Here is a 17,315-nt window from a genome sequence, read left to right on the forward strand (position 1 = left end):
TTATTTCTCTTTTCTTTTGAAGTTGCAGCCAATAAAATAATATTAATAATGACATCAGCAACAAAAAACCTTTTATAGTGCTTATTATGTGATAGGCATTGTTCTAAGCATTTTGTCTAAATGAACTCATGTGATCCTTTGATGGTCCAGATCACCTTGTGTGGTAAGTAACCGTCTCTCGGTTTTAAAGAAAGTTGAGGTTAAGAGATGTAAAGTATCACAGCTGGTAAGTGGTGAAGCCATATTAAAATATATGAGCTCCAGTTCCTATAAATAAATAAACAAATGAATATACACATATGTGTAATAACAATGTGTAATTCCTTATAAGATACGTAATTATCTGTAGATTACATTCTTATATACCGAGAAAATCTGAGAAAATTCATTCTATATCTTTTTAGAACTAATTAGAGGTTCAGTATGGTAAAAAGTGGGCATATTTATTACAGTAAACAACAACAAAATGTATTTAGGAATACTCAAAGTAAAAATGTCTATTTTATGTAAATGTAATTATAGTTTTTATTCTGTTCCAATCAAAATATTATTTAAAAATACACTGGCAAAAGGACTCAAAGATATACCTGGAATAATAGGTGATACTAAGATACTTTTGATAAAGACGAATGAGGGAAGACCGGTCCCAACATCAATGCCATTATAAAGATAGAAAAAACAAAACAGTTGGTATTGGCAAAGAGCAATAGCTAAAAGGAACACAGTACAAAGTCTGGATTTAGACTCAAGAATATATAATTTAGTATATGATAAGGCAGCATTTGAAATAAACACGGTCATATCAAATTGGCATGTAATGTACCCCATCTTGAAACTTGCTACTATCTTGGCTTGTGTGTGGATAGCATATTACATTAATGCCGAGCAGATTAGTAACGCCGAAGTAGCTGGCGCCTAAATGGCTTAAACACGGAGAAACCACTTACTGATGATGGAACAAAAACTGACCAATCAGATTATAGAGCGGGCTTTTTAAAATTTAAGAAGCTTCTTTGTAGCTAAACCAACAAGAACAAAGACACAACACACCAGAATGTCCGAGACACATTCAAAGCAGTGCGTAGAGGGAAATTTATAGCACTAAATGCCTACAAGAGAAAGCAGGAAAGATCTAAAATTGACACCCTAACATCACAATTAAAAGAACTAGAGAAGCAAGAGCAAACACATTCAAAAGCTAGCAGAAGACAAGAAATAACTAAGATCAGAGCAGAACTGAAGGAGATAGAGACACGAAAAAACGCTCCAAAAAACCAATGAATCCAGGAGCTGGTTTTATTTAAAAGATCAACACAATTGATAGACTGCTAGCAAGACTAATAAAGAAGAAAAGAGAGAAGAATCAAATACACGCAATAAAAAATGATAAAGGGGATATCACCACTGATGCCACAGAAATACAAACTACCATCAGAGAATACTATAAACACCTCTATGCAAATGAACTAGAAAATCTAGAAGAAATGGATAAATTCCTCGACACATACACCCTCCCAAGACTAAACCAGGAAGAAGTTGAATCCCTGTATAGACCAATAACAGACTCTGAAATTGAGGCAATAATTAATAGCTTACCAACCAAAAAAAAGTCCAGGAATAGATGGATTCACAGCCAAATTCTATCAGAGTTATAAGGAGGAGCTGGTACCATTCCTTCTGAAAATATTCCAATCAATAGAAACAGAGGGAATCCTCCCTAACTCATTTTATGAGGCCAGCATCATCCTGATACCAAAGCCTGGCAGGGACACAACAAAAAAACAGAATTTTAGACCAATATCCCTGAAGAACATAGATGCAAAAATCCTCCATAAAATACTGGCAAACGGAATCCAGCAGCTCTTCAAAAAGCTTATCCACCATGATCAAGTTGGCTTCATCCCTGGAATGCAAGGCTGCTTCAACATACACAAATCAATAAACGTAATCCAGCATATAAACAGAACCAAAGACAAAAACCACATGATTATCTCAACAGATGCAGAAAAGGCCTTTGACAAAATTCAACAGCCCTTCATGCTAAAAACTCTCAATGAATTAGGTACTGACGGGATGTATCTCAAAATAACAAGAGCTATCTATGACGAACCCACAGCCAATATCCTACTGAATGGGCAAAACCTAGAAGCATTCCCTTTGAAAACTGGCACAAGACAGGGATGCCCTCTCTCACCACTCCTATTCAACATACCGTTGGAAGTTCTGGCCAGGGCGATCAGGCAGGAGAAAGAAATAAAGGGTATTCAATTCGGAAAAGAGGAAGCCAAATCGTCCCTGTTTGCAGATGACATGATTGTATATCTAGAAAACCCCATCGTCTCAGCCCAAAATCTCCTTAAGCTGATAGGCAACTTCAGCAAAGTCTCAGGATACAAAATCAATGTGCAAAAATCACAAGCATTCTTATACACCAATAACAGACAGAGAGCCAAATCATGACTGAACTCCCATTCACAATTGCTACAAAGAGAATAAAATACCTAGGAATCCAACTTACAAGGGATGTGAAGGACCTCTTCAAGGAGAACTACAAACCACTGCTCAGTGAAATTAAAGAGGACACAAACAAATGGAAGAACAGTCCATACTCATGGATAGGAAGAATCAATACCGTGAAAATGGCCATACTGCCCAAGGTAATTTATAGATTCAATGCCATCCCCATCAAGCTACCAATGACTTTCTTCACAGAATTGGAAAAAACTACTTTAAAGTTCATATGGCACCAAAGAAGAGCCCGCATCGCCAAGTCAATCCTAAGCCAAAAGAACAAAGCTGGAGGCATCACGCTACCTGACTTCAAACTATACTACAAGGCTACAGTAACCAAAACACAGATATAGCATGGTACTGGTACCAAAACAGAGATATAGACCAATGGAACAGAACAGAGCCCTCAGAAATAATACCACACATCTAAAACTATCTGATCTTTGACAAACCTGACAAAAACAAGAAATGGGGAAACGATTCCCTATTTAATAAATGGTGCTGGGAAAACTGGCTGGCCATCTGTAGAAAGCTGAAACTGGATCCCTTCCTTACACCTTATACAAAAATTAATTCAAGATGGATTAAAGACTGAAATGTTACACCTAAAACCATAAAAACCCTAGAAGAAAACCTAGGCAATACCATTCAGGACATAGGCATGGGCAAGGACTTCATGTCTAAAACACCAAAAGCAATGGCAACAAAAGCCAAAATTGACAAATGGGATCTAATTAAACTAAAGAGCTTCTGCACAGCAAAAGAAACTGCCATCAGAGTGAACAGGCAACCTACAGAATGGGAGAAAATTTTTGCAGTCTACCCATCTGACAAAGGGCTGATATCCAGAATCTACAATGAACTCAAACAAATTTACAAGAAAAAAACAACCCCATCGACAAGTGGGTGAAGGATACGAACAGACACTACTCAAAAGAAGACATTTATGCAGCCAAAAGACACATGAAAAAAATGCTCACCATCACTGGCCATCAGAGAAATGCAAATCAAAACCACAGTGAGATACCATCTCACACCAGTTAGAATGGCGATCATTAAAAAGTCAGGAAACAACAGGCGCTGGAGAGGATGTGGAGAAATAGGAACACTTTTACACTGTTGGTGGGACTGTAAACTAGTTCAACCATTGTGGAAGTCAGTGTGGCGATTCCTCAGGGATCTAGAACTAGAAATACCATTTGACCCAGCCATCCCATCACTGGGTATATACCCAAAGGATTATAAATCATGCTGCTATAAAGACACATGCACGCGTATGTTTATTGTGGCACTAGTCACAAAAGCAAAGACTTGGAACCAACCCAAATGTCCAACAGTGATAGACTGGATTAAGAAAATGTGGCACATATACACCATGGAATACTATGCAGCCATAAAAATGGATGAATTCATGTCCTTTGTAGGGATATGGATGAAGCTGGACACCATCATTCTCAGCAGACTATCGCAAGGACAAAAAACCAAACACCGCATGTTCTCACTTCTAGGTGGGAATTGAACAATGAGAACACTTGCACACAGGAAGGGGAACATCACACAACGGGGACTGTTGTGGAGTGGGGGGAGTGGGGAGGGATAGCATTAGGAGATACACCTAATGTAAATGACGAGTTAATGGGTGCAGCACACCAACATGGCACATGTATACATATGTAACAAACCTGCACGTTGTGCACATGTACCCTAGAACTTAAAATATAATAAGAAAAACCCGTAAAAAAAAGTAAAAAAATAAAATAAAATAAAATAAGCAGCGAGAATGTCAATTATTTAATTTCTTTGTGATTACTAGTTAACCATTTGTTAAAAACTAAAATGGTTTCTCAACTCAAATAAATGCAAGGATATATCAAATACTTTAAAACATTAAAGATGAAGTGTTAACATAAATAATTACTAGTGACTTAACTACTAAATATCTTTAGGTAGAGTGGTTATTTCTAAGCATATAATGAAAGCTAAGAAACATAAAAAAGGTTAATAGAATTAAATATAACATATAACCTTTATTTAAAAAAAGAGCAAAATTTGTCAAGGCATAAATAATAACTAAATGGGAGAGTATTTGCAATACCAGTAACAAAGGGCTAATATCTTGAAGGCAAAAAATCCCTTTCTACTAAAATATGATTACCCTCATAGAAAATTGCAAATATCAGTTAAAATATAGATGGACACTAAACAAGAAAATACTTTAAAATTGTAAGGTAATTAAAGATAATTCCTCATTTATCAAAAATTGTCAAGCACCTCATTGTATACACTTGCTGTTTCCTCTATCTGGGATGCTCTCCTCATAAATCTTCACTTGGCCAGCTCTTTCTCAAGATTAAATATCATCTCCTCATTGAAGTAGTTCCTGATCAAAAGCTTAATTTAAATATCTCCCCGAACAGTTTTCATTATAGCAACCATTACCGTCTGAGCTTACCTCACTCATTTAGTTGTGTTTTATTTGCCCCCTGAGGTTTCCCAAGGGTATGTGTAAATCCTCAGTGCCTAAAATAGAGCCTGATCCACAACTAACATTCAATAAACCTGTAAAAAATTGCCAAATGAATAATAGCTACCACGATTCCTGCCAGCTTCAAGATGCGATAGTGATCATAAGTAGAAATAGGGAAGCCAGGAAAGGTAAACTTGGGTAAGATTTGCCCAACTGTCTATTATACACACAATTGCAGAGTACCCACAAAACCAAGAGCATTGGAAATCTCTTTGCAAAAGGAATTATTTTCCCAAAATGAGTAAAATATTAGAGAAAAGTATATATTTTCAAATGATATATGTCATTTTTCTTATGTATTAGCCCCTCCTATGTGTCTAATTTAGCCTAATATTTATTATCTAAGCAACAATTCTGAACACTTGGTGGGAAATTTTTAGCAATATCTACAAACTCAGACCTACTCGACAGATTAGGAAACAGAAGTTTCCATGGTTTTATAGGTGATCGTGTGGCTGCATTTTGCAATTTAAATTTAAAAAATGTCTTGGTGATAAACAGACACCTAGAGCTTTTGTCTGATCAACTGGAATAAAATGTGAAAACTTTCTATGGAAACCTCAGGGGAACGAAGGTGAGGTTGGTGATTTCACTGTGTTAGCAAATGGAAATGCATTGGGAGTGATGACGAATGTTATTGTCTGTGTTCCTGGGCGATAACACAATTGCATTCCAGTGGCTTTTAATGAGTTTTCACTTGAGATACAGTGAGTACATTTGCATGTCAACTACAGAGACCAAAAATATATTTCTTGTCATCACTGCAGGAGGAGAAATCATTTCTGTGCTGTATAAAGTAGAAGGAAAGTAGGTTCACGTACTGCCTTTTGTATTAACGATAAATAATTGAGTTCAGTTAGCTTGTTCTTACACAATCTGAGGAAGAAGAACTGAGTACAGTGGCTCCCATTTTGTAACAGTTTGTTATTTTTTTCTGGGATGACCTGAAGCTAAGAACATGGGGGTAGAGACATGTCTCATAATTTTTTTTTTTTTTTTTTGAGACGGGGTCTTGCTCTGTCACCCAGGCTGAGAGTGCAGTGGCACAATCTTGGCTCACTGCAACCTCCCCCTTCCAGGTTCAAGCAATTCTCCTGCCACCACGCCCGGCTAATTTTTGTATTTGTAGTAGAGACAGGGTTTCACCGTGTTGGCCAGGCTGGTCTCGAACTTCTGACCTCAAGTGATCCACCTGCTTCAGCCTCCCAAAGTGCTGGGATAACAGGCATGAGCCACAATGACAGGCCCCAAATTTTTTTCTTAAAGGTCTAAAAAAGTGTTTTCTTCCAACATAATATTCCGTACACTGCAGATGGTCTTTTATTTTGCTTATTGGTAACTGGCCTAAGAGATTTTACATTTTATTGAAATAAATCCTATGTCATTATTATAAACTTCTGCATTGCTTAGAAAAAAAAACATAAACATTTTTTTACTTAAGGTTATTACATCTGTGTAACTTTCTGTATGTGCTTTTAAAGTCTTTGTGCCATTGAGTTATAGGGCTTTGACTTCTGGGTCTAACAAGGACACCAAGTTCTGCTATATCTTAAACACTGACAGCAATTACAGCCTTATCTTCAGGCCCAGTAGAAGATGCTAATCAAAGTAAACTGCGTTCATGAGATGCAGGGCCAGAAATTAAAACTGTTCAACTCCTCAAGGCCCGAGGACTATTGCGGAAGAGGTGGGCATGTGAGATTGTAAGGGCTGATATTAAGAGAAAAGTAGCTCAGTTTCTCTAGGAATTAACCATTAATATCAAAGGCACACTAAAGCAAAACCAGTATCTAGGTTGCTGTGTCAGTTTAACAAGGCTTTCTTGGAGCATGAACTCACTCCTTCATGCAAAATGATAAAGGTTACAAGGTTTATAGAAATTATATTTTATAGTCAAGATGATTAAACTTTTATTATAAAATTTCAAAGACACAAATTTAATTTGCCGCATCCTGTTTTTAATTAGGGCTTATTGTTTGGGATATTAAGCCTCGTCTCTCAAAGAATAAAGATTTTCACGTTTTTTTTTTTTTTTTTTTGAAATCTTTGAGTTACTGCTTTGGTTAAATGAATGACTTATTTTACAATGACCCATGACCCTATTTCGTGATATCAAGCATTTTAAACTTTTTATCTTTGACGAACTTTCCAAAGTCAAATTCTAACTTGATTCCTCATTAATTTTTTGATATGAGTCCTCTGAAGTCCAAAAGAGACATATTTGTCTTATTTGGTATAAAAATCATACAAGAAGCATCGTCAAATATAAAATGGTGTTTGACTTTCTTTGGGCTGTATTTATAGAAATGTTATTGATATGTGCTCCAAAATTATGGGAAACTCTTATAATTCTGAAATAACTTCTGTATGTTGTGAATTATAAATTTTATGTTAAATTGTTGTATGCTACAGAAGTAACCAAAATTTCCTTGTCAATGGTGGTTTTAATAATGGCCGTCCTGGCTGGGTGTGGTGGCTCACGCCTGTAATCCCAGCACTTTGGAGGCCAAGGCGGGTGGATCACGAGGTCAGGAGATCAAGACCAGCTTGGCCAAGATGGTGAGACCCCCGTCTCTCCTAAAAATACAAAAATTAGCCGGGCGTGGTGGCACAGGCCTGTAATCCCAGCTACTCAGGAGGCTGAGCCAGAGAATCACTGAAACCCAGGAGGCAGAGGTTGCAGTGAGCTGAGATCATGCCATTGCACTCCAGCCTGGGCAACAAGAGTGAAACTCCATTTCAAAAAAAGAAAAAAATATACACCCCTGATTTGAAACAAGAGTAGGATACACGGTAAAGAATGTTTATTCACTAAAGTTTTGACAGACTGAAGGCCATTATTTCAGATTGGAAATAGGAAACTTAAAAGAACTACATGGACATTGGGTCAAAGAACATGGGTTGAAATGTGCCTGGCAGTAGCCCAAAAGTAAATGCTCTTCGAGGTGCATGTGAAGGAACTGTAGGAGGGAAATGGGATAATTCACATCTCCGCCAATAAATAAATGTAGCCACACTAGCTTGGGGGATTTGAGGTGAGACATCGAAAATACTAAGTCATGGTGAGGGCTGGAAGACAAAAGAATGAATCACTTTATAGGAATGGCTGTGGGGAAGGGCTTGAAGGAGTCATCCTCTGACTTCCATGTGAACCATGAACATTAAACATGGAGAAATGAGGAGCGGCAGCAGATCGGTTTGGGATGCATCTTCAGGGGATGCTGAAACAACAACAGCATTTGGTTTGCTCTACACCCCTGTCACCCCTCGCCCGCAAGCCCAGGGAGTGGTCAGCAGTGGGGCTTTGTGACGTCGAAGCCACCCTAGGGGTGCCATTGGATGGGACACTGCCTGTATGATCAAACAAAGCTCAAGGGTGTGGCTTTGCCTTGTCACCAGGAGGGTATATATAGGGAGGGCAAGAGCTCTGGGCCACTGCGAAGATTCAAAAGCTACAAAGCTTTCCGCAGACATTGACAAACCAATATATACAATGGGCCAACAATCCAGTGCTGGCGGGGTGAAGAGAAGCACCCCGTGTGAATCCAACGAGGTGAATGAGACGGTAAGATTGTTAGGTTTTGAAGCGAAGGCGAGGGTGAAAGAAAGACACACAGAGTGGGGGCGGCTCAAACAACAACACAGGAATATTGCAGACAATTGTGGAAGTGGTGGGCCCGCTTAATGCCAGAGCCCACCGCCGCTTACAGGCTGGGGTGCTTGTAGGTATGGGTGGGAGGGGCCTGGGCAGTATGGCTTGCTGCCCGGCAGGATATTGATAAGATGTTCTTAGCATCAGGTGGTTTGGCCCTTTTTCTGCTGGAATATCATTGTGGTGTTCCTTAAAACTTGCCAAGCAAGATATGATAGGGATGTTTCTTTAGTTGGGCCTTCGTCCGCCTTGCGGACAGGTGGTTAGGCAGGATGTTTCTCACGGCCCGAACCCCCATGGGATGTTTCACTTTGACCAAGGTCTGCAAAATAGCAAAGAACTTACAGAATGGTGCAGTTTGGACTAACAGATGACCCTACCCACGCTCCTCTTCTTCTTCCCCATAGATCCCTACTCTGTGATTCAACCTTGTTCTTCTCTGGATCAAACCCCTTCCTCAACCTGCATTCCTTCTTGTCATGAAGCCCCCCGTGCTATCCAGTCTCTATCCTGTTCACCCAAAATAATGTCCTCCTGGCCTCTCCCTGTTTTCTTAACAGATGCCAGAGACGTCAAGGGGGGACTCACAGCCAGAACCCGCTCCTAAGAAATCAAAAGCATCGGACTCCTCGACCGTATTAGTGCTTTGCTACAGGAGAGAGGTTAGAAGACGTTACTCCGTCTCCGATGAATTGGTGAATGACCACTCCCGAGAGAACCGAATCAACCGCCTCCAAATAGACGAGGAAGAATTCACCCAGATTTCTGTGGAAACAGCTGCAAACCAGAAGGAAGATGCTGCCGTTAACCCTGGGCAATGAAAATAAAGTTTGAGAAGCTGATGGCTGTGCATATCTCTGCCTGTTTTCTGATGGTGGTGCGGGGGGGGAAGGGAAGGGAAGAGGTAGGCATTTGAGAAGGGAGGGATATGAGGTCCTGTAGGGTTGCTGGACAGACCCACAGGTGGACAGTAAGCCAGACATTGTAAATAAGGCCTGGGGGAGGACTGATTCCTAAAGAAAATTTCCTTCTTAAAATTTTATCTCACAGGAAGTGGAGATGTGTATATGTTCACGCAACTGTACCCGGCAGCACATAGTTCTGCTGAATGCACATATCGAAGGTATTCCCATCCCCTTTCCATTTGATATTTTCCTAGGTTAGAAATATATGCTTTATAAAGAGTAAACGTTCTGTAAAACACAAAGCACAATACAAAAGAAGATAGTAGATGTAGGAGTAAGTAAACGGCAGGAAAGCATTGCTTGTAATGAAATGATTGAAAAGCCAATTCTAAAACAAAATGTTCAATGCATCTTAAATATTTGTTACTGTTTTAATGACCTCAGCAGTCTTTAATCAAGATAAGTATGCTTTAGAAATGTGTTGATATCCGCAAAGTGTGAATATTCAAAATCGCCATGACTTGGGAAAAGGAAAGTAAAACACTCTTAAGTATGAGGAGCTTTTTTCCATGGAATGTGAACTGCAAGGTGGTGAGAAGGGTTAGGTGTGATGTGGTGAGATCATTTTTAGGAGAGTGTGTCTATTATCGGCTTCCTAACCCTTCCATTTTGCATGATAATTTCCTGAAATTCGTCATTTAATTAAGGCTATAGATTTTGATTACAATGTGTCTTAAAATGTCAAACAGTATAATATTTATAGTGAAAAAGAAAACTGCTTGGTGGATACACATCGGTTAGCGGGAAAAGACACCACAGGGATTCACCATGGAGTCACCCGTGGATGGGGTTTTAGTTTCTGTCTTTGAATTGACCTTCACATAGTGTCTACGTCTTGAGAGTTCAGGGGATGTTGGAGAGATCATTAGGTAAAACAAGAAGGTCTTCTCAGGATACATGAGGGAGTTAAATAAAAATGCAGGAGCAATTACAGTTTTAGTTATTTGTAACTGTGGTTTGCTAAGTCATAACACTGTCATGGATAACATGAAAAAATAAAATATACTAAATATCAATAGACAAAAACCGGTTTGCTTTTCTCCAACCAAATACCTAAATACCTAGCACTGATTTCCAGAACAAAATCCCCCACGTACCATCTTTGGAATAAAAGAATATTCTTTCAAGTTGTCGGACCACAAGGTAAAAACAAAAAATCCCAATGCTTTTTTTCTTACTCTTTGATATGTACAATTGAAGGTATTCCTCATTGCAAACTAATATTTCCATCCAGCACGTGACATTAAAGAATTTTTCATATTTAGGATAGTAATATGGGATCACATTCTTTAGCCTTAGGCATTGCAGAGGAAAAACAAACAAACAGAAACAAACCAAAACTAAGCTGAGAGAGGCGGAGCAAGAAAAGCAGAATAGAAGGCTGCACAGATCAGCCCCCTCGCAAGGACACAAATTTAGCAACTATCCACACGGTAGAAAACACCTCCATAAGAACCCAAAATCAGGGGAACTCTCAGAGTACCTGGTTGTATCACTGAAAGAGGCACTGAAGAGTTAGAAGAAACAGTCTTAAATCGCTGACCCCACCCCTTCCCTATCCTAGGCAGTGGCAGTGTGGTGTAAAGAGCATCTCTGGAAGCTGGAAGAGCAAGAGCAGAGCAGTTGTGGGTCACTGAACTCAGTGCTGTCTCTTACAGGAGAAAGGAAAACCAGACCAAACTTAGCTGACTCCCATCTGGGAAGGGAGCATTGCAACCACCTCTAGCCAGAGGGAAATTACCCATCCCAGGAATCAGAACTTGAGTTTCTGCAAACCTTGCCACCAAGGGCTAAAAAACGGTTCCAGGTTTCTCAGACAACCTTAAAGGCAGTCTAGGCCATAAGACCTGTAACTCGTAGGTGAGTTCTAGCGTAGAATTGGGCCCAGAGGCAGTGGATTGTGGCGGGTATGTGGAGGGGTGCACATGACCTACTGAGATACCAGCTGGGGCAGCCAAGTGAGTGCTGGTGTCACCCCTGCCCTAGCCCCAGACTGCCCAGCTAGCGGCTCCATGAAAGACCCCCTCCTTCCACTTGAGGAGATGGAATAGTGAGGAGCGTTTTTTTTCTTGCATCTTGAATACCAGCTCAACTACAGCGGGACAGGGCACCGGTCGGGGTTGTGAAGCCCCTGTTCCAGGCACTAGCTCCTGGATAACATTTCTAGACACACCCTAGGCCAGAAAGAAACCTGCTGCCTTGAAAGAAATGAAAAGAGAATACCTATACACTGTTTATGGGAATGTAACTTAGTTCAGCCATTATAGAAAACCGTTTGGTGATTTCTGCAAGAACTTAGAATTACCATTCATCTCAGCCATCACATTACTGGATATATACCCAAAGGATATATAGCATTCTACCGTTAAGACATATGCATGCGTATGTTCTTGACAGCACTATTCACAATAGCAAAGATATTGAATCAACCTAAAGGCCCATCAGCAGCAGACTGGATAAAGACATTGTGGTACATAAACAGCACGGAATACTATGCAGCCATAAAAAACGAGATCATGTCTTTTGCAGCAACATGGATGGAGCTGGAGGCCATTACTCTAAGCGAACTCACGTGGGAACAGAAAATGGAATACCACCTTTTTCCATTTCTAAGCAAGAGCTAAACATCGGTACGCATGGACACAAAGAAGGGAGCAACAGACACCCGTGTCTACTTGGGGGTAAAGGATGGGGAGGAGGGTGAGGATTGAAAAGCTACCTGTCAGCTGTTATGCTGATTACCTGGGTGATGAAATAATCTGTACACCAAACCCGTGTGACACACAATTTCCCTATATAACGAGCCTGCACGTGTACCCCTGAACCTAAAATAAAAGTTAACAAAAATTTAAAAATAAAATAATAAAAAATTAAGAAGTCTCACAGAGGTAGAGAGTAGAATGGTGGTGACTAGGGGCTCGGTGGTGGTGGCTGGAGAGACATTGCTCAAAGGATACCAAATTTCCATTAGACTGAAGGAATAAGCTCCAGAGATATATTGTACAACACGGTGACTACGGGTGATCATAATATGTTGTATTATTGATAAATGCTAAGAGAGTAGATGTTAAGTGTTCTCAATACAAAATGATAACTTTGTGGGATGATGCATATGTTAATTAGCTATATTTATTCATTCTACAATGTATATACTTCAAACATTAGATACATGATACATACATTCCATTTTATCTGTTCAGTTTAAAATAATAAAAATAAAGAAGAAAGACATGTCCAAGTGTTCTGCCTGGGAAGATGGGCCTGAGAGAGTCTTACATAGTTAATCATGTACTATGTTTTTCTGTGCAGGACAGCAGAGGGAGTGGGGCTACCTGAGAGCAGCACATAGTCAGTAAATGGCCTATAACAGCTCTACTTCCTTTCTTGAAGAATCAGAATGGTGAAAGAAACCAGTGTAATGTTTCTCATACCCCTAAGAAGGACACTAAAGTGTTTTAAAGAGAGTTGGATCTGAAGGTGCCCTGTGGTTGGGCTTGAGGGATGACATGAAAATGTTCTGCATGAATCAGCCATTTAGGGCCAGATGGGATGATACGCATCTCAGGAGATGTTCGATGGATACGACATTGGGAAATTCTGAGATTCTGAATTGACTAGGTGTGAGACTCATGCATATTAAGTGCAATTACATAAAATGGCATTGCATTTCTCATTCGGCCAAGCATTGTAACCAGGTATATTCATGTGCCAGCTATTTCAATAGAAAGTGCTATCTCTCACAACCGTTTGCATTCCAATACAATTTTCTGAATGTAAGAGAAAGAGATATAGTTATAACCAAGGTGTTAATCAATGAGAATAGTTTGCATCTCATCTTCTCTATTCTGCAGAAAGGCCCTTGAAGAGCATATTGCATCATTTTCCTCATGGCCAAGAAAATCAAGAATCACTGATCTGGCCAGGTGCAGTGGCTCATGCCTGTAATCCCAGCACTTTGGGAGGCCGAGGCGGGCGGATCACCTGAGGTCAGGAGTTTGAGACGAGCCTGGCCAACATGGTGAAACCCTGTCTCTGCTAAAATACAAAAAAAAAAATTAGCTGGTCGTGGTGGCGGGCGCCTGTAATCCCAGCTACTGGGGAGGCTGAGGCAGGAGAATTGCTTGAATCCAGGCAGTGGAGGTTGCAGTGAGCCGAGATCGTGCCACTGCACTCCGGCTTGGGTGACAGAGCCAGACTCTGTCTCAAAACAACAAAAACAAAAACAAGAAATCACCGATCCATTTGAAAGTCAGCAAATATTTTGTCATTGACTAAATGTAGACCCTAGAGAGTGATCCCCATACACCACACTACAACTTAAGACTGATTCTGTTTCTTAATCATCCTTTGGAGGTCATCACGTTTTTGAACTCTTGTAATAACAGGGGACTTGAACGCATTTCAGACAGCAAACCTCGTCCTGTGTTATCTTATGCTCTGGGAGGAATCTAAAAGACAAGGAAGTAAGGAAGAAAGAAAGGAAGGAAGGGAGGGAGGAAGGAAGGGAGGGAGGGAAGGAGGGAGGGAGGGAGGGAGGAAAGGAGAAGAGGAGAGAAGAGAAGAGAGGAGACGATCTCTAAACCTAAATTGGTAGAAAGCTTCACAAGTCTGAATACTTAAAAAGTTAAATTAAGTAGCTAAAGATGTTTTTGAAAAGCATCTGAGCAAACAACAAAATGATTCTGAAAAATATTTGGTAATGTAATAATGACAATGGGTTATTTCTTCTATCCGTGATCTCCTACAATATATTTTAAGCCAGATCACGTTTTTCCTTTGATGAAAACTCCACAGAGTTTTCATCTTGATGAAAATAAAATCCAAATTCCTAATAAGGCCGTACATGATGTGGGCACCTATTACCTCTCTGACATTAATACTTATTCTTCTCATGAATCAATCACTCTGCTTCTATCACACTCCCCAATCTGTGACGCTTGTAACTCACCATGCATGTGATTCCTCTAACCTGCCATCCATATCAGGGTCTTTGCATACTTCTGCTGGAAGGTTCTTCTCTAAAATATCCACTATGTATCCTCATTTTCTTTTCTTTTCTTTTTCTTTCCTTCTTTCTTTTCTTTTCTTTTTTTTTTTTTTTTTGAGATGGAGCCTTGCTTTGTCGCCTAGGCTGGAGTTCAGTGGTGCATTCTCGGCTCTCTGCAACCTCCGCCTCCTGGTTTCAAGCAATTCTCCTGCCTCAGCCTCCTGAGTAGCTGAGATTACAGGCGCCTGCTACCACGCCTGGCTAATGTTTGTATTTTTAGTATAGATGGGGTTTCATTGGTTGGCCAGGCTGGTCTTGAACTCCTGACCTCGTGATCCGCCTGCCTTCGCCTCCCAAAGTGCTGAGATTACAATCGTGAGCCACCACGCCCGGCCTGTGTATCCGAATTTTCTTAAGGTCACTAGTCAGAAGTCACTTTATTGGAAAGGCTATCCTCCATTTAATGGTGAAGACGTTAAATGGTACTTGTACTTCTTTCCCAAAAAATGATACTTTTATCAGTTATTTTACTACAGTACCTGGAACACGTAAACTTTCAAGAAATATTTGGTGAATGAATGCATGTTAATCTGAATTTAGTATTGCAGTCTTCATTACTAGAAAGCATTTACATGTTTTAACTGTCAGGGAGCAACGCTGGTAAGTGATTAATTCCCTATCAATAAAATGGATAGAGTACTATTCATGCTACATGTTCTCACAGTTGTGGCAAGGGTTATTAAATTGCCAACTGTACTACTAAACTTATATTAATGTTGTACTCATTAGTATTACTCTTGTTATGTTCAGAGGAAATATGGAATAAAAGTAAGATCATGGGCCTGGTTCAAATCTGAAATTCTGCTACGTCCTAGTTGGGTGATCTAGGTCAAGTTTCTTAACTCCTCTGAGTCTTAGATTCTTCGTATGAAAAATGGAAAAAATGCTAGCACCTACTTCTCAGGATTGTTTTGAAAAACAAATTAATTAATATATTTAAGCTTTTAGCACAGAGCCTAGTACATACTGTGTGTGCAGTAATTACAAACTATTACTAGTGAGTATAATAGGATGTGAAAATTCATGACATCAAACAACTAGAACCGAGATTTATACACACACACACACACACACACACACACAGACATATGTATACACACACACACACACAGACATATGTATACACACACACACACACACACACACACATATAATTGTTTTTGCAACAGAGTCTAGCTCTGTCGCCCAGGCTGGAGTGCAGTGGCGTGATCTCGGCTCACTGCAACCTCTGTCTCCCGGGTTCAAGCAATTCTTCTGCCTCAGCCTCCTGAGCAGCTGGGACTACAGGCGCGTGCCACCATGACTAGTTAATTTTTGTATTTTTAGTAGAGATGGGGTTTCACCATGTTGGCCAGGCTGGTCTCGAACTCCTGACCTCAGGCGATCTGCCCACCTCAGCCTCCCAAAGTGCTGGGATTACAGGCGTGAGCCACCGTGCCTGGCCTGCAGTAGGATTTTAGAGAGATGTGTTTGTGAGAGAGATTTGTGCCCAAAGGGTTTTATTTTAAATTTTTAAAATATTTATAAAATAGAGACAAGATCTTACTATGTGGCCCAGGCTGGTCTCGAACTGCTGAGCTCAAGTGATCCCTCCCACAGGCGTGACTCACCACAGCCGATCCACTCAAAGCATTTTAACTTAGGGAGGTGAGTGTTGACACAGACAAACCAATGCCATTGCAATATTTTCATGACTTAGATTTCCCGAGAGAAGGGGATATGCCCTACCACACAGGTTCACGGTGGGAAGCACCAGGGCTTGGCTTGGAAGCAGAGGCAGGAAGGAATGAGGAGCCCAAGCAACAGCCTTTATTATTAGGCTTTCCAAGGGAAAGGTCAGGCAGGGCAGGGTGAACAGCTTCACACTGGTAGTTTGAGTAATTACAGTAAGTTTGGAGCAACAGAGACTGCCTCTAGCTGTCTGGTACCCGGTGCTGGGTTGATTTAGGACAGAGAAAATATCAGCTTACTGTGTGAGAGTTAGATAAAGGAGGTGGATGCTTGCATAGGTAGGGTGTGTTCCTAAGTGAGTTGTTACTATTTGTATTAGTCCATTCTCACGTTGCTAATAAAGACATACTCAAGACTGGGTAATTTATACAGGAAAAAGTGGTTTAATGGACTCACAGTTCTGCATGGCTGGGGAGGCCTCACAATCATGGTGGAAGGCACATCTTACATGGTGGAAAGCAAGAGAGAATGAGAGCCAAGCGAAAAGGGAAATGCCTTATAAAACCATCAGATCTCGTGAGACTTATTCCTTACCATGGGAACAGTATGGCAGAAACTGCCCCCATATTCAATTATCTCCACTTGGCTCTGCCCTTGACATATGGGGATTATTACAACTCAAGGTGAGATTAGGGTGGGGACAGAGCCAAACCATATCGCTATTTTTAGGAATCAGCTAGTCCTGGGAGGAGCAGTCTTTCCCCAAGTCTATGAGGCCCCTCAAGCTGTCAAAATACTAGCCTGGCACAGTGGCTCACAGTTGTAATCTCAGCACTTTAGGAGGCCAAGGTAGGAGGATTATTTGAGCCCAGGAGTTTGATATCAGCCTGGGCAACATTGCAAGACCCTGTCCCTACAAAGAAAAAAAAAAGAATTAGCCAG

General features: G+C 40.4%; 1 protein-coding gene across 1 annotated transcript; it reads left to right on the forward strand.

Annotated features, from left to right (window-relative positions):
- The first annotated feature begins 8,531 nt into the window (after positions 1-8,531).
- On the forward strand, positions 8,532-9,511 carry LOC493983 (SPANX A/D member 3). Its single transcript, NM_001009155.1, is given in 2 exon segments — positions 8,532-8,603; positions 9,251-9,511. Coding segments are annotated over 2 exon segments (333 nt in total).
- The last annotated feature ends 7,804 nt before the right edge of the window (positions 9,512-17,315 follow it).

The sequence above is a fragment of the Pan troglodytes genome, chromosome X, assembly GCF_028858775.2.
Source record: "Pan troglodytes isolate AG18354 chromosome X, NHGRI_mPanTro3-v2.0_pri, whole genome shotgun sequence".
Classification (NCBI taxonomy): Eukaryota; Metazoa; Chordata; class Mammalia; order Primates; family Hominidae; genus Pan; species Pan troglodytes.